The 18718-nt window shown below is 42.0% G+C and overlaps 1 protein-coding gene across 1 annotated transcript in view; it reads right to left on the bottom strand.

Annotated features, from left to right (window-relative positions):
• The window catches only part of NBAS (NBAS subunit of NRZ tethering complex), a 1303215-nt gene that overhangs the window by 609754 nt on the left and 674743 nt on the right, over positions 1 to 18718 (bottom strand). The window contains exon 39 of the mRNA XM_082252487.1: positions 8929 to 9005. Coding sequence (XP_082108613.1) covers positions 8929 to 9005 — 77 coding nt within the window. The remainder of the gene's footprint in view (positions 1 to 8928; positions 9006 to 18718) is intronic.

Here is an 18718-nt window from a genome sequence, read left to right as displayed (position 1 = left end):
ATGCTTTGGTCCTGGGACCTCTGCTAGAGGGAAGTATAGGAGTTTATATTTTTCTGTTAAATCTTAATTTAGTGATTCCACAACTGACATGGTGCATCTATTAGCCAAAGGTTGTTGTACAGAACAGGTAAAAAAAAAAAAAAAACATCCAAAAAGCATACATCATAAAGATGTATCATAAATCTACTAAGAATTGTGGAACAAACTGGATAATGAGATTCTCCAGTTGGAAAAATATTCCCGCACTGGGAGTAGCAAACCGGTTGAGAGCAATATGAAAATGTATTTTTCTTAGAGTACTCCACGCATGTTAATTCACAAAATAATGGGAAGTAGTGGGGTGGGAGAGGGAATGCATTCACTAATTAATGGTAAGGAAGAGGGAATGAAGAAGAAAGGAAGAAGTTAGAAAACAAAATAGAAAAAGTAGATAAAATAAATAAAAATAGATGATACTAGCCCTCTCTCTGTCCTATATCTAGGGGGATAGAAAAGGCATGTGTCAAAGAACATCAACCATCAGCTGGAGATTTGGTATGTGTGAGTAGGGAAGAGATGAAAGGGCAGTATTCTTGTGTAAACTGGAAGTCGTTCCAGTAAAACCATACGATACAAAACTTCCCTACGTTTTAATGAAGCGGTGAGATCCTCCATATGGTCAATCTCAATAACCACAGAGATCTATTGGCCAATGGTCAGTTCACTTACATTTTAGTGGTATGCAGGCTCTAACTGCATTTAAAGGTTACTAAGTAATGAATGTTTATACAGTTTTCCAGGTAGCTGATTAAGATGAAGAAGAAAGGTGTCAAGATTGCCCTCAAGGAGGACTCCAGTCAGTTTAGGGGTCAATCTTTTGATCTGTTTTAAATAGGGCCATATCAGTGGACAGTCATAAAATGTACTGTGTGAAGTAAGGTATCTGTTCTCTTTTGCACCTCCAGCACCTAGAAGAAGCCGAGGGGAATATATTGTGTAAGTATGTGTACTATATAGCATCTGGTCATAATTGTATAGCCGATTATGCATAAAATGGACAACTTATGAGCAAAGAATAATACATAATCTTTGCTCTTGTGTTAGGACTGTTTCGCACCAGGAATCACACAGGAACACACTCAAATTCCTGTGCGCTTTCAGGCTATTCTTTTTTTTTTTTTTTTTTCCGTTTCAAGTATTTTATTGAATAATGCAAGTAAGTTACAACGTTTGTCATACAGTATAATGCGAGGTAACGTAAACAAAGCTCGGTAACAGAGCATGACCAATAACTGTAACCACAGCAAATCGTGAGGGTTAGTAGACAAGGGGCGGCAAAACGGGTGGTCACTAGAGAGTAGTGATTGGCATCGCCAACCCATCGGCACCCCATATAGGGAACACACTGTGCCTAGGTGGGGAGGCAAAACCAACCAATTGGTAAGCTAAAAGGGGACAGTACCCAAGTCTACCGTACCGTGTGGGAAGAGGCAGGGGGATGAGAGGAACCTCACAGGTATCTACCAAACAGGAAAAACATGGACTACAGACAGCCAGGATGATGGAACAAGTCGAACAGGTAACCTGTGAACTGTAGTTAAAATGACAAGGTAGAACAAACTCAGATGTTGTATATGCTACATCATATGTATGCAAAAGGAAGGAAGCAGGGCGGGGGGGGGGGGGGCAAACAGGGAGAAGGGGGAACAGGAGGGTACAAGGATAAAATGGGGGAGGGGTAGAAGAGGGAAAAGAGGAAGGGGAAGGATCACCGGGGGGGCCAGTATATAAGGAGTGAAGGTATTAGGTCCCTAGGTATGGTTCAGGGCAGCAATAGGGAGTTATCAAAGTTGGGGGGAAGGAAATTGTCAACCCAAGGTTGCCAGATTCTATCGTACTTCTCGACTGTATCTGTCAGAACAGCATCGATTTTGGCGTGAATCATAGCGTTGGTGATTCGGTGTTTCACTTCAGTCAAAGGCAGATGTGGGGATTTCCACGCTTTCGCAATGGTTTGTTTAGCCGCTGTTGTGACCTGTAGGAACAATTTGTGGCGGAATTTGGACACATTATCCGGTTTTACATTCAAGAGAGCCAGTAGGTGGTCAGGCGAGATCGGAATATCCATCAGGATGGAGAGAATATGGAAGACGGCCTGCCAAAACATTAGCACCATTGGGCAAGTCCACCAAATGTGCAGGTGTGTGCCTGTCTCCAGGCAACCCCGAAAGCACTTTGCAGAGTAGGAGGGTGAAAATTTTGCAATGCGTGCGGGTACTAAATACCACCGCATCAGCACTTTGTAGTTTGTTTCCGAGGCTACTATATTTTCTGAGGCCGACTTCGTGGATTGCCAGCAGGCTATTCATTGAAATGGACTAAAATCATACTGCACAGCACCAAGAGTAGTACATGCTTTACTTAAAAAAAAAAAACAAAAAAAAAAAAAACAAACAACAACATTGCAACTGGATTGCACTATACTTCTGTACCCTGCAATCCCGTGTAGACAAACATGACCTGAGTTTGGGGTGTCATTAGCATTGCATTGACACTTGCTGCAGATCGCAAATGCAATGCATTTTGAACCCGATGTGGGAAACGTGCATGGAATGTGGGTTTCCTGCACCACATTCTGGTGTAAATGGGCCCTTAAGGGTTCTCTGAGTTCTGGTTCCCATTTTTTAAGGAAGGAGAGTACAAAATCATTAGCAGGGCTTGCCGCAGTAGGTTAGAGCCCAGAATGTTTTTGAATAATAGAGATTTAAGTTAACACTTGAGTATAAGCTGATTTAACAAAATAATTTAAAAACATAATGAGCAGAAAAAGTTTAATGTCAGGTTAAATGCATTTGAAAAATGGATTTTTGTAAGATCTTACCGTAAAATCCTTTTCTCTTAAGCTCATTGACAGACGTAGTCTTCTTGATTCTCAAGAGCTGGGTTATGTTGTCTCCGCAGGAGTAGGACTAGGCAGAAAGACAAAACGTTCTGGCTCCACCCTAGGGGCAGTCCCTGAGGGTATATCCTCCCTCTCTCTGCTACAGGGAATCAGTTCTGTTTTAAAGCAGTACAGAGAATTTAACCCAACCCAACTCAATGATAGAGGGGCGGGTACTACGTCTGTCAATGAGCTTAAGAGAAAAGGATTTTACGGTAAGATCTTACAAAAATCAATTTTTCTCTATCGCTCATTGACAGACGTAGTCTTCTTGATTCTCAAGAGCTGGGACATCCAGAAGCAGTGCCACAAAATGAGGGGTGGGATTGACAGAATCAAAATCCAATCTAGAAGGCCCAACCGGAGCCAACCAGAAGTATCAAAGGACTCATCGAGTAAACAGATGAGACCTACCCCACAAATCCTCGAGGTAGACCAACAGTCTCCTCAAACAGTGGCCTGCAGGAACCTTGCAGCCAGAAGAGGCATCTGACGATGCCATCACATAAACCTTATACACCTCTTTTTTTTTTTTTTTTTTTTATGTGTCTCCCCCTAGCGCAATAGCGCCCCTCAGAGTACCTGCTTCTCGATCCCACAGAGAGAGAGAGGGACCCCCAAGGCTCACCAACCGATGCAGTGAAGTTTCCAACCAACTGCAGTCAGCGTCTGTCTTTACAGACTGGAAGGAGCTGTTTGCTTTTTCCCGGGTAGAAGGCGTGGCTCCGCCCCCTGTGTACGCCTTCCGGCGTTCCCAGCTCTCCACGAGGTAGCTGGGCTCACAAAACATGGCCGCCCCCATAGAAGAGACATAAGACTCCAAAAACATGGCGGCCGGCGTGACCTGAGGACATACATGCATTCGGTCTACGGCAAAATGGCGGCGGACCGCCAAAATCGTTTTCCCAGCACATCCACCTGCATCTCTGCTAAGAGGCGATATATGGATCTACAGAAGATACACTACACATAAGGTAGGATTATACCTCCTATGTCTGCTGTAATGTTACAGTCTGCTGGGTAGAGTGTTAGCTCTTAAACCAAGTCTACTTCCCACAAACACATGCTGTATTACAAGGGGGACTTGTAAGTATCAGATATATACTGACCATATATGGAGGGGCCCATAATACATACTGCCTCATATCGAGGAAAACAAAAGGGAACGTTTACTCACCATACCGAACCGACAGGCACCCTCTCTTCACAATACCCTCTCCACCGGGGTGGGGGTTTGTGGACGCCTCGACTCTCTGGTACCTGGCGTCCAAGCGAGACTCTTAACTCGCAAAGTCAGTCCCTTCACTGGGACTCCGTCGCGGCCGACCCAGCGCGGAGCTCTGGTCTGCACGCGCTCGTAGGCAGAAACCGGGGTGACCACTGGATCTCAACATCCAGCCCGTCGCCCGGCCCCGCATACTTACTTGAATATGTCGCGGCCGACCAAGCGCAATGCCATGGTCTGCGCGCGCTCGTAGGCCGGCTGGGGTGACCACAAGTGTCGCCCAGTCCGGCATTTTTGCTTGAAGATCTCACAGGAAAAAAAAAACACTGGAGAAAACTACCTAAAAAATGTCTTTTTCTTAAAGAAAAAAAGTCTTGCCAGGACCAAAAGATCCCAGCAAGGAACTTAGGTCCTTACTCCTGACTAGACAGAAAAAAACTGATTCCCTGTAGCAGAGAGAGGGAGGATATACCCTCAGGGACTGCCCCTAGGGTGGAGCCAGAACGTTTTGTCTTTCTGCCTAGTCCTACTCCTGCGGAGACAACATAACCCAGCTCTTGAGAATCAAGAAGACTACGTCTGTCAATGAGCGATAGAGAAATTACATTTTGTTCAACTGAGAGTTACAGTGTAATGTGTAATGAAAGTCCCCGCATCCAAATGCTTGCTTATGGCACGCATTGGTTCACTAAACAGTTGGGTTACATGTACTCATGATTTAATAAGGCCATATATAAGCATGGACCTTCAGCTCTACAATTTTTATCATTCAAAAGAAGAAAAGTACTAAAGGTTTTAAAAGTGTTACTAAACCCACAACCGTAAAAATCAGTCTGTATATACAGTAAAGTATGCTTGTTCTACTCACTTTGGAATCTAATAGGTTAATCCTCCACATTATGTAAAAAGGCTGTTTGATCCTGTCTTCTCCCTTCTCTCCTTCTTCCACGGTCCCCAACCTATCTTCTGATAAGACAGAACCTTTGGAGTCACTTTGCACATGCTCAGTCTGGTGTGTATTGCTAGGGTTTTTTTTTTTTCTTTGGAGGGTACATGTGATCAGCACAGGGCCGATAAGCACTGTCCAGACAAGGGGCAGGGGTCCTGCAGCCTCATAGGACATTCAGAGTAGAATGAAAACTCCAAGCTTTAACCAGTACAAGCTTTAACCAGACACGGATAGAAGCCAAACTGTAGCATACTGCTGATGAGAAAAGGTATTTAGCAGTTTATATTTACTAAAACTATTGCATTTCCATGTTTTGTGTACTGTGGGAGACATGATATAGTGTGTGACAGGATTTACTTTGGGCATGGGGGTTGTGGACCCCAAATTCCTTTAAAGAGGTTGGGAGGCACTATGTTCAGCCTTGTGTGGCTTTCTTATTTTTAAGTCACCCTGCATCTTTTATGTATGCAGGGTGACCGGGAGGGTGGTGTACACTGAGAATATGGTTTGGACTATTTCAAATGGGGCAGTATATGCATTACCCATATCTCTCAGGAAATATGGAGATCTACCTTATTCCTGTAAACTGTAAGGCACAGAAAGTGCACTCCTAATATGGTCATTCCAGGAAGTCCAATGAGGAGACGGACTGTCTGAGGTGGCTCTCCATTCACCTATTGTCGGTGTGCTAATGAACTTGCCTGCTGTCTGCTAAGAGATGTATTGACACTCAGAGTAATGTGTATTGAGGGCTCGTTAGGGAACCATTGTTCTGTGTCTGGCTATTGTGTACATTGATTACCCCCTGGGGGCTTCTGTCTCCTTGCACATGGCAGTCCTTCTGGTCAAGCTATCTGACCAATCACTGCTGACTCATTTTCAAGCCCTCATTTGCATGGCTGGAGAGGACCTTATGGGGAACTGCAGGTACTGTGCAATTGACCAATGGGAAAGCGGTTGTTGGGGGAAGGATGTTCCAAATTCTGTATTGAAGTGTGCTGTGTTCTTCCAATAAATGTTGTTCCTGTTTTACCCTCGTTTTTGGAGGGGGATTTATTATACAGAAAGCCGTTCGATTGTTTGGGGCCCTCTTTGGATGATTATTCGTATGCTGGTGTGCTACAGGGGTAATTCGTACATGCTGCAAAGGTGGTACATCCACTAAACGGCGGTTTCATTCCTTTTTACGCTGAGGTTCGTAACATAGTGAATGCAGGGTCTTGAGTTTAGTAACACTTTAAGTACTGTGGTATTGTGTGGCTTGCTTTAGCAAACAGAGTTTCGGTACATTTTGTTCATGTGTCAATAGATGGCTCAAAAACTCAAATTGTGGGTGTCCAAATCAACATTACCCAGCTTGACCTGCAGGCTGAACAAGAAAAATCTATACACTAATGACCAGCTTTAAAAGTGTCACTAAAGGCAAACTTTATTTCAATTTCTTTTTTTTTTTCTTCATTTTGGATAGAGTAGGTTATAACCCCTGGCTGTTTTTTTTTTTTTTTTACCATCTGTGTTGTGAAATTGATGGTAAATCTTCCTATCACATCCTGTCCCATAGCCAAACCAGGAAGTCAGAGGAAATCTGAGGAATTGGCCACGGCGAGGTCTCTTGGAAGTGGGGACGGGTACCTGTCAACAACAGGTACCCACTCCCCCCCGAAAGGTGGCAAATGTGACACAGGAGGGGGGAGGAAGCAAACAAGCAGGGCTTCCCCTTTTGGGTGGAGCTCCACTTTAAGTACAGAAAGATGATTCTGCTCTTAGTAATTTAGCGATATGTGTGTATATACTAAACTCTTCTGTATTGTTGTATTTTGTTGTATGTTTATTTTTTTAGAAAAGCTGTCAAAAAGCCCCCAAAATCTACCGGTCTTACAGAATAGTTACTACCTGCTGCATGTTTCCCAATACTGTATATTTTGTAATTAAAAAAAATATACATACTGTAAATAGTTCTGCATTGTAATAACACGTCTAAGGCACAACCCCTACATTGTATAGGTGATCTAAATTTTACCTAGATGTGCAATAGCCTGCATTGTCACAGGCAGAACTAAGGAAACCTGTCAGCCATATATACAGTATGTGTCATAAATTCCTGAGTGGAAAAATGAAACAAAAAAAAAAAAAAGTCAGCTACTTCTAGGCCGCCTCCACGTAAAATATTTAAAATTGAGGTGACATTGCATTACAACGTATTTACATTTTTTTCAGTATCTACTTATAGAAAGAGTAGAGAATGGTAAAACCCCTGTCTCTCTGTCACATTGGGGAGATTTTATTTTACTTCCTGTCTTGAAACACAACAGGAAGCGAGAAGAGTTTGCTCCAGTGAAAATTACATCTTCTCTTTCACCAATATGCTCCGGTGACAACTCAAAATGGTAAGATTTTCTAATTTTAGCCAGGGGGACAATGGTGTTTAGTTCAAATAGACTGGTAAATCTCCCTAGCAGGAAAAAAAGACAGCAATAAAAAAAGCTCATGGGGTCCTACCCCTCCCCAATTTATCCACAATGAAAAAAAATTAATTAAATACCCTTTAGCATTAGCATTTTGTACACAGATAGGTTTAGACCTCATTACCTTACATCATTATTACTCTTACATATGTGTTTCTCATCTCTGGTCCTCAGGGCACACTCACAGGCCAGGTTTGCAAGATAACTGAAATACATCACAGGTGATATAATTCTAGCCTGCATCTCCTCAAGGTAATACTTTAAATCTGGCCTGTAAGGCTCCTTTCACACAGGCGGAGCCGTTCAGATCCTCCAGTTCTTTTTTTGTTAGCGGATCTGAATGGTCCCCCCCATGCATCCCTATGGGCCATTGGATGTCAGCGCTGACATCCGATCCGATCCGTCAAATCTGGACGGATGGAAACCCTATTTTCCATCCGTCCAGCGGATCGGATGAGATGAGAACGGACCGACGGTACGTTCCCATCCGATTCCCCCATAGAGATGTATAGGGAACTGACAGCTGTGTCTCCGCACACAGCTTGGAGACACAGCTGTCATCCTCCTGCTCAGCAGGGGATTGGCAAATCAATCCCCCCGCTGAGATAAACGGAGACCATCCAACGGACGGATAGTGTGAAAGAGCCCTTAGTGTGCCCTGAGGACCGGAGTTGAGAAAACATGTCTTACATCATCTCCAAATCAGAGCCACACAGCTAAACTCAAGAAACTTGAATGTCAGTGGAGGAGACAAAGCACTGAATGAAAGTTCTTATTATTATTTATTTCAGGTACTTATATAGCGCTGTCAATTTACGCAGCGCTTTACATATACATTGTACATTCACATCAGTCCCTGCCCTCAAGGAGCTTACAATCTAAGGTCCCTAACTCACATACATACACAGTAGGGCCAATTTTTTTTATACAGGATCCAATTAACCTACCAGCATGTCTTTGGAGTGTGGGAGGAAACCGGAGTACCCGGAGGAAACCCACACAGGCACAGGGAGAACATGCAAACTCCAGGCAGGTAGTGTCGTGGTTGAGATTTGAACCAGCGACCCTCTTGCTGCTAGGTGAAAGTGCTAACCACTACACTACTGTGCCGCCCACTACACCACTGTTTCCATTTATGTAAAGCAATGACTACCACTTGTATATCATACATTAAATGTCAAAGCAAGCACCAGGGACAAGTCATTATACAATGCAACATAGGACAAGGGTTTCAATATAAAAACAAAAATTATTTATATAAATGCCGTATATAAAAGTTGCCTTCTAAAAAAATGCTTCTTATTCAGTTTTCAGTATATTACCAACAACAGTTAAAAACTATAACCCTTACAATATAAGCTAAACATACCTGTGGAAGAGCGAGCAGATAGGCAACAGACAGAGTCAGGTCGTTCGGCAAAGTGTCGCTTGCCAGCTGGAGCAAAACTAGAAGAGACAAAAAAAAAAAACAAGAGTCATTACAGTTGCGTACACAGCAGATTAAAAATACCCATTTGACATAAAGGTGTGTATGGGCTACAGCGCTCATTACACAGCACACAGCATAATGATTTGTGTAATTTAAATGAAAATGCTAGTTGGTATGATTCATGAAGCGATCATGGACTATCAAACTGAAATGCTCCCTTACGTTAATTGTTAGGCAAAATATTTTCCCATTGCTGCTAAACACGAGGAAACAGATGCTGCGGCAGATTGTGGGAAGGGATCCTGCACACATTTCACAGGGATAATCAGTAGGTCATAAAATAAAACCAACCACTGGAAGAAAGTCGAGGATGTTTCAGGAAGAAAAGTGCCGGGACAGCAGAATTCCAACACATGAGCCCATAAGCCTTGATCGTCACCATTTTTCCTAATACCAGTGACAGCCTATCACCCACCAAGTAGGAGAGGGGAAATAATAAAACAAAGGCACTAATGCTCGCTTATAAAGGAATAAAGCATTGCAAATGTTTTGATTTAAAGGGAACCCAGCATAATGCAAACAAACATATCAGTGTGTTGCATTGTTCTAAATTTATCTATGGTTGTACAACCCCAATTCCAAACAAGTTGGGAAACAGAAAAATCGACATAAAAACAGAATGCAATGATTTTCACATCTCAAAAACCCATGTTTTATACACTATAGAAAATAGAAAACATATCCAATGTTTAAACTGAGAAATCATACTATTTTAAAGTGGTTGTAAACCCACTTTGTTGACTTTTACCTATAGGTAAGCCTATAATAAGGCTTACTTATAGGTGCTATAAATATCTCCTAAACTTGCACCATTTAGGAGATATTTACAGTGCATGCAGCCGATGACGTCATCGGCACATGCGCTCTGAAGGAACGGCCACCCACATCGAGTCATATAATCGCGCCTCCAGCCAATCAGATGGCTGGAGGATGCGATCCAGGAAACAGGAAGGCCGGGCATGTCGACCATCCTGTCAACACTGCGGGGGTTTCATTTTTAGGTAAGTACTTCATAATGAGCTAGTATGCGATGTATTAAACGCAAAACCAAAAATGTAATATATTGCAGCTTTCTAATAATTAAAAGCTTTTTAGGCTTTTTCACCTCTGATTTTCACTGGTGATCTAGGCAGACACACACCTTCTATATGAGAGTACAGGGGCACCTTTGGACAGCAGCATTGTTACCCTAGGGGAGGGGAGTAGCAGCCACTAACTGAAGCCAAACTCCAGCTCACGCAGCAGCAAACAAGCAGTTACAGAAAGTTTTATTTTTATTTTTTGGGGGGGATAAATGTTTTACATGAATAAATAAAAACTGATCACTGTAAGGCCCCGTTCACACTGGGGCAATCCGACTTGGGGGGGGGCGACCTCGGAGCGGCCGCCACAGACTTCATAACATTGAAGTCTATGGCGGTCGCCTCCGGGTCGCCCCAAAGAAGCTCCGGACCCTTTTTCTGAGTCGGAGCGACGTGTGTCCCTCCTATTAGAACGGGTCCACAGCTTCCCTATGGAAGGCGACCTGTGAGGCGACCAGGTCGCCTCACAGGTCGCCTTAGTGTGAACGGGGACTAAGTACACCTGTCAGTGGTAAATGTTTTGTTTTGTGACTCCTAACTGATACATTTGCAGGACAGCTTGTTCTGTTGAAAAACAATAGACTGATTGGCTGGATCAGCAGATGAAAATAAAGGAAGGAAAGCCAAAAAAAATGAATGCAGCCATTACACCTAAGAAATGGTAAGCTGCATTATAAAAAAAAAAAAAAATTTTCTTTTGGGTTAAATAACACTTTGATTCCCGAAATCTGGAGATATCTCTGTGTGCAAGGGACAAGGCCGAAAACACAATATTGGATGCCTGTCTGTGATCTTTGGGCCCTCAAACGGCATTGCATTAAAAAGTAACATGATTATGTAATGGACATCACTGCATGGGCTCAAGAATACTTCCAAAAAACACTGTCTGTGAACTGAGTTTGTTGTGGCATCCAAAAATACATGGTAAAGCTTCTGCCATGCAAAAAATCTATATCTGAACATGATCCAGAAATGCTCCAATGCTATCTGGGCTACTATCTGGGCCAAAGCTCATTGAAAATGGTCTGTTGCAAAGTGGAAAACTGTACTGTGTTCAGATAAATAGATAATTTGACATTCTTTTTGGCAACCATGGGTGCCGCGTCCTCCAGACTAGAGGAGAGGGATCATCCAGCTTGTTATCAACACTCAGTTCAAAAGCCTACATCTATGATGGTATGGAGGTGCATTCGTGTGTATGAAATGGGCAGCTTGCACATCTCGAAAGGATCATTAGTGATCATAGATATATCTATCTTGAAACAAAAAGGTATGCATAGTGTTGTTAAAATAAGAGGGGATGCAACACTGTGGTAAACATGGTCCTATCCCAACTTTTTTTCAGACCTGTTGCCGCCATCAATTTTAAAATCTAAAATGGTACATTTTCTCAGTGTAAACATTTGATATGTCTTATATTGTCTATTGTTAACAAAAGATTGGTTTATGACATTTGCAAATCATTGCATTCTGTTTTTATGTGGATTTTACAGTGTCATAACTTTTTTTTTAACCAGCATTAACTTTTCCAGTAATTTGATCTACAGTAGCTCTTCTACTAGATCAGACTACACAGGCCTGACTTCACTTCTCTCAGACATCAATGAGCCTTGACCTCCCATAACACTTTTGGTAGGTCCTGACCACTGCAAACGAGGAGCATCCCACAAGAGCTGCATTTTTGGAGTCACTCTGACCCAGTCTAGCCATTACAATTTGGCTTTGGTAAAGTCGTTCAAATCCTTATGCCCATTTTTTCTACTTTTTAACACATCAGCTTCAGGGACAACATGTTCACTTGCTGCCCAATATATCCCAACCACTTTCAGATACCAGAGTAACAAATTATTTAATGTTATTAACTTTACTTGTCAGTGGTCATAATGATATGGTGTATATGTAAGGAAGCAGCCATATTTGCTTGTGACATGCAGGTTGTGCTTCTGGCTTAGCATCAATACTATGCATCAATATTTTAAGTTGCCCTGAATAGAGACCAGAAACTCTCTAAAGGAATAATAATAAGCCTATTTAAGTAGTCATAAAACAGAGGTGTTATTTCTGATATGCAGTTGAGCAGTAAAGACAGCATTTAATTTTTTTTTTTTCTTTATGGAATACATGCATCAAAAAAATAAACATCACAACACATTTTTTTTTCAGATATACAAACCTGTCCGTTGAAAAAAAATATACAATAAAAAAAAAAAAAAAAAAAATGGCTGTAATGGGGCTGGGGTGCCTGCCTTTTCTCAGCATCTTCAGCACACTGGGACCTCTTACTACTGGTTATTGAGGTTTTGGCTTTGAGGAAGAAGGTATCACCGTTAAAATGTGTACGCCAGTTGGATCTAGGTGATGTCCTCCCAAGCCCCAGGAACATGCAGAGTGGACAGAACAACACTTTTACCCTGATGAGCTGTGTCTGTTTTATCGTTTGTAAGTAGATACATGTTTATTTTCACAAATAAATGGTTATTAAGGTAATGCGCTATGCTGGTGCGCCCTCTTTATCTTGTTTTTTTGGCTGTTGCTGTCAGGAGAAGTCACCTTGTATAAGCTATGAGTCGCTGACATTATAGCTTACATACAGCTATGGACTCTCCCCCTATGTGACAGTATTGTCACTTGGTGACTGTCCCAGACTGACATACTCACAAAGGAGTCGGATGGTCTTCCATATCTGAAAGGGCCAGGCATTTCCTTTGTTCACAGTTGCTAAACTAAGCTGTAGAGCAGTGAAATAACTTATTTACTGTAAGGTTTTCCAGTCACTTTGAGGAACCAACAGAAAGTTGCATGAAGTGGAAAAAGGTGGTCTATCCCTCAACTTCCTCTAAGAAAGTCAATGTTTGCTTATCAGTGGCCCAAAGCATTGAAAACACACTCAAATGAAAGGTACTAGTGTCACACAGTCAGGGTTTATTGCAGAATATATTGCCACTACCCAGTCTGTAGACTGATAAAGAGCTGAAGGAGAATAGATCAATAATTGGTAAACAGTCTCTTAAAGTGTTTTATCTCAATCGTACTGCAGTCATTAAAAATAATACTGCTCCTATATTAACATCCTAGCTCCGAAGGTGACACATAAATAAAGTAAGAGATTCTATCAAGACATATTGACAGGTTTGAGATTTCCATACAGATGTTACAAGGCACAACATAAAACACTTTTTAATAAATGAATTATTAATCATTGTTTATTATCTTCCTATTATTATCATCATTTCCAACGTAAAGTGCTCATAGAGAATTGCAGGTGATGAGTAGCTAACAGCCAAGCTGTGGGCGATGAGCAGCTTCTTATCAAGGAGAGAGAAATTATCTTTGTTGTGATAGCATATTTTGGGTAGACTTGCGTGGTTCAGATAAGAGGTATCCAAGCTCACTTTAAGCGAAAAGAAAAGCTGCTGGCATAAATGTTACAATTTGCAGATTTGTTATTGACTTACTTTACTTTATGAACAAAAGTGAAGAAAATAAAACACTGGCATTATTTAAAATATTTTTTTTTTTTTCACTTGTATTGAAAAGTATGAAACAGCCTGGTAGGGAGTAAGGGCCCCAAACAATTATTTATATATTATTTTTTTACAAAAAACATTTTATGCTTCAATGTTATGCAAAACATTGAATATACATTATCAGGGGCATCTTCCACTGATTGTCGTCTGCTGTAGTGCTTCTACTGCCTTCTCCTTGGTATGCCCGTTACCAATGAGTAATGAACATTTTAAAGGATAACTGTACTTAGCTATTGTTGACCTTTTGAAAATGCTAGCACTTATATTGTCTCCAGCTCCAGCACTTACTGAGCCATAGACAAGGATGTAGCAAGTTAACTCAGCTTAAAGTCACAATCCCTATTCTGTATACCTGTTCTACATCTGTGATTCATAGTATTGAGATAAATGCATCAGCATGACAGTTAGACAACTAGATGATGAATAGGAAAAGGGCATGTGGATGAAGGATAGGGCAGAGCAGGTCCAAGTAAGATGTAGGGGAAAGAGAGGGTGGACAGACAAGTTAAGAACAGGGTTAAGGAAAAATAGGGTTAATAAAAGATGTAGAGGATAGAGTGGGAGGATTAATGATGGAGGAAAGAGATCAGGAGGACAGACGAGAAAGAGGAAAGAGCAACTGGAGAGATGATGGCCAGAACAGAGCAAGGGAACAAGCCATTCAGAGGACAGAGAATATACTATGGAGAGGATGTAATAGGGAGAGTGGACAGATGATGGATAGGGCAGAATGTGCAGACAATGAAGAAAACAGAGTAGGCAGATGGTGGCAAAATGTGCAGACAATGGAGAGAACAGAGTAGACAGACAATGGAGAGGGCTGAATGTGCAGACAAAGGAGAACAGATTAGACAGAGGATGGTGAGGGTAGAATGTGAAGGCAATGGAGAAAACAGAGTAGGCAGAATGACAAGGGCAGAGTGGGCAGACAACGGAGAGGGTAGAATGTACAGACAATGGTGAGGGCAGAATGTGCAGACAATGGCGAGGGCAGAATGTGCAGACAATGGCGAGGGCAGAATGTGCAGACAATGGCGAGGGCAGAATGTGCAGACAATGGCGAGGGCAGAATGTGCAGATAATGGCGAGGGCAGAATGTGCAGACAATGGCGAGGGCAGAATGTGCAGACAATGGCGAGGGCAGAATGTGCAGACAATGGCGAGGGCAGAATGTGCAGACAATGGCGAGGGCAGAATGTGCAGATAATGGCGAAGGCAGAATGTGCAGATAATGGCGAGGGCAGAATGTGCAGATAATGGCGAGGGCAGAATGTGCAGACAATGGCGAGGGCAGAGAAGGCAGAGGATAGCAAGGGCAGAGTATGCAGACAATTGAGAGAACAGAGTAAGCACACAATAGCAAGGGCAGAATGTGCAGACAATGGAGAGAACAGAGCAGGCAGACGATGGAGAGGACCTGGTGGGAAGCGCCGGACAGGACATGGTGGGAAGCTCCGGACAGGACAGGGTGGGAAGCCCTGGATAGAACAGAGTGGCGAGCTCATGGTGAGGAGAGTGCAGATAGACAATGGAGAGGACTGTGCAATCAGAAGATGGAGAGAGAGCAGGATGAAAATGTAGAGAAAAAGAAGACGAAGGAGAGAATAGGATGAGAGATGAAGAGGACAGTGTGGGCAGAAGATGTAGAGGATATTAGAATGTTACAGAAGTTGAGTATATAGAAGGGTGTGGTTTGTGAAGAAAGTTACGTGGAGCAAACATTGGGGTCGTATGGTGGGCAGTGGACTGGAAGCGAGGGAATGTCATCAGCTACTGGGGAAGCTGTTCTACAGGCTTTAAAGGCAGGAATGTGTGCATGGAACCACTGACAGCTGACAATGGGATGTGCAATGTAAAAATCCAGCCAGGTGAAGCGTTCACACGAAAAGATTGTTTAAAGTGCTCATTCCAATGTTAACTGTTAATGTTTTTTTTTTTTTTCAGTCAAGCTACATTTTCAGATCATGCAAGGCTTCTTCAGCAGCTGGTAATGTTAGGTCTGCAAGGAGAAACAGCTCCTGGAGCAGAAGTCCTCGGACACTACATTTTGAGGTAGTAAAAAATTAAAGAGCTTAATTTATAAACACAAGACCATTGATTGGCAGGAGAAAGGCTTCTTTAGTAATTGATCAGCACCTCATAAGGGTATAAATAAGCCAGCTATTTACACAGTGGCAATAAAGTCAAGTTGACCAAAACTTTAACACAAGGTGAAATATCCAAATTATGGTAAAAATGAGCTACATCATAACCTGCAACATTGCCAAGCAGTCCCTTTTCACTGCAAATTCTTTAAGCGCTATAGTCATAATGCATAATGTATATAGCCTAAATTTCTTCATAGCACAGCCCCAAATATTAAAGCAAACAGCATTTGGCTATTTCAGTTTACAGCCTGCAAGGACATATACAGCGTTTATTAGCATCCCAACAGTCCAGTGAAATGCTAATAAATTAAACATATTTCAGCAAGTTAATTTTAAAGCACATTGACATTCGTTTTCAAAATGCCATCGTCGGCATCAAAAGATTTAAACAATAATTACATTTGCCATAAAAGTGGAGATAGAATAAATTGTGCATCTGGTCATAGAAAAAAAAGCCGAAGCGTTTATAATGGTGTCCCATTCTTTACCTGGACTGAAGGCCAAACAGTGCAATTTAACCGCTCGGCAGTTTACGGTTATGTTTATTACCATGGCTCAACAAATACATTTAGATTGTGGTCACTGTCATAAAACTCAGTGGAGTAGGTAAACACTATCTGAAATAAATGAAGCGCCTAATTCTTTCTCTGCTTTAACAAAGCATCTTGCATGCCAGGTTTTGTCTTTCAAGGTTGACTACAAAACTCTACACAGATGTTCACAAATCACTCCTGGTCTAAGGCTGCCCACAGATGAGCAGATCTCTCACAGAGTATAACAGGTAATGAAAAAACGAGCCAAGGTATGCTCTGACACAAACATCATTACTAGACATGAGTGTTATTAAAGTTGAACTGAAAGCATACAGCAAAATATACAAAGGAATTGTTTTTCTGCTGAAGAACTAGTATTCCTGTCCAAGGAGTCCAGAGTTTTACAAAGCCCTACCTACAGCACAATCTGGTGTCCTGACTTTTCTCTACTGCAGTTAAAGGAGAAGGTCATCTTTGGGTGACCGTTTTTAGAGTAGAACATGTAACATGTTCCTGCAGCCCTCCCGGTTACAGCAGGCCAGGGATCTTCTCCCCACACCCAATGTCAGAATTTGACAAGATTCTCCACCCACACGACTGTGTCATTCATTCACAGAGTTCTGTAAATGATAGCCAACAAGTTCCGTCAGCACCTGCTGATCATGGGTGCAATGATTTACAGGCTCATATAAAAAAAAAAGTAAATGCACATTTTTTTTTTTTTTTTTACCTCCCTCTAGCCTGTAGCTGGACGGTGAAAAAATTGCAGTTGTTCATCTCTCTACTCATTCTCCTCTCTCTTCCAGATGGCATGTTTTGTTTCTGCATGCAGCAGAGCCTGATTAGCTACTAGTGCCGCCCTACCTCTCTCAGTCCGACACGGATACCAATCCAGCGCTGTATCTGCAGTGGCACTGGTCTCTCTCTCCCCTCACAGGACATAGGCAGCAGTGCGAGAATTGGCTACTGCTGCTTTCAAATAAATCCAGTGAGCAGACACTGGGGGCGTGGCCCTGTAGGTCTATAGATGTGCACAGCCTGGCTCAGTAGCGAGGCCACAGGAGCACCTCCATAGGAAGCCACTTCCTATGGTGGCACACGGAGAAGAGTAGGAGCCTAAAGCCCAGAAGGGGACTCGAGAACAGAAGATTCAGCGGTGCTCTGTGCAATACCACTGCTCAGAGCAGGTAAGCATAACATGTTTTTTTATTGGGGGGGGGGGGTAATAGCCTTTAAAAACACTTTAAAATACATCTAAACCCCCCAAAAAAGATCCAATATATTTCAGCTTACCAGCCCTTAAATGTGGTGGATGTGTTTATTTTATTTTTTAAGGTTACATATATTTTCTACAAACACAGAAAAGTACCTGTTAATCTTGCCAGAAATCTTGTGTCCTTGTAACTTCCCAGGTTTTCACGTATCTCAAGCAGTGTTATCAGCCAGCCTGCCTAGTTCACTAATTGGACTAATGAACATTTCTCTCTATGGTATAGGGATGAAGAGAGAGGAAAAAGTCCTTTACTCCTACCACGCTTCCTGTCCTAGGGTGACAACACTGCTCCTCCAAAGATAAAGTACAGTAAATGAAGGTTGTCACTCTTTTACTACAGGAAGTGTGATACTGGCAGGATCACCAGGTAAAAATAACGGGAAGAAAGTCTTGGAAAAAAAGGAATACACCCACCACATAACTTGTAGGCTACAATAAATTACATTTATCTCTAAAAACACTTTTATCAAAGTGATTTTAAAGGTTATGAGCAGCTGGTCATTATTATCCCATTAGATTGCCAATTGCGGATAATAAACAGGTGCTTCAACACCCTCCAATGGGATGAGTAAAACAAACAGACCGATCGGATCTTAGGAAGGGTTATGACCATACTAAAAGCAGATACACAGTCTACTTCCTAGTACATTAATAATGGCCTTACAATGACTCTGTCTTCCATCTAGCTCCAATCAGTTGAGTATCTCTTCTTACTTTTATGTAATTTTGTGAAGCACGTATGATAGAATATAATGAATGTTTTTGAGTGCATGTAATCAGACCGGCTATGCTGCATGGTATAATGAATAAGAATTGTACAAGGTTATTTTTTGTACATTCTCCAACTCATCTGATGCACTGGCCTTGACTTAATTCCCAATATATCCTGTGCGAGTGAAGAATTACAATGCAGGTGGGCTCCCATTCTGTAATGCCCTGTAAGTGCTTAAAAAAAAAAAAAAAGTGCTGCCTTTCTGATGAAGCTTAAAGTGGTTCTAAAGCCTTAAGGTTATTCTATGCATTAAGGTGAAAAACCTTCTGTGCTGCAAAATCTCCCCAGCATCCCTTAAACTTACCTGAGCCTGATCTATTCCAAGAGATCTATTCT

This window comes from Pelophylax lessonae (assembly GCF_965119305.1).
Source record: "Pelophylax lessonae genome assembly, chromosome: 3".
Lineage (NCBI taxonomy): Eukaryota > Metazoa > Chordata > Amphibia > Anura > Ranidae > Pelophylax > Pelophylax lessonae.
The sequence above is the reverse complement of the archived record's forward strand: the minus strand, read 5'-3'. Positions and strand labels throughout refer to the sequence as shown.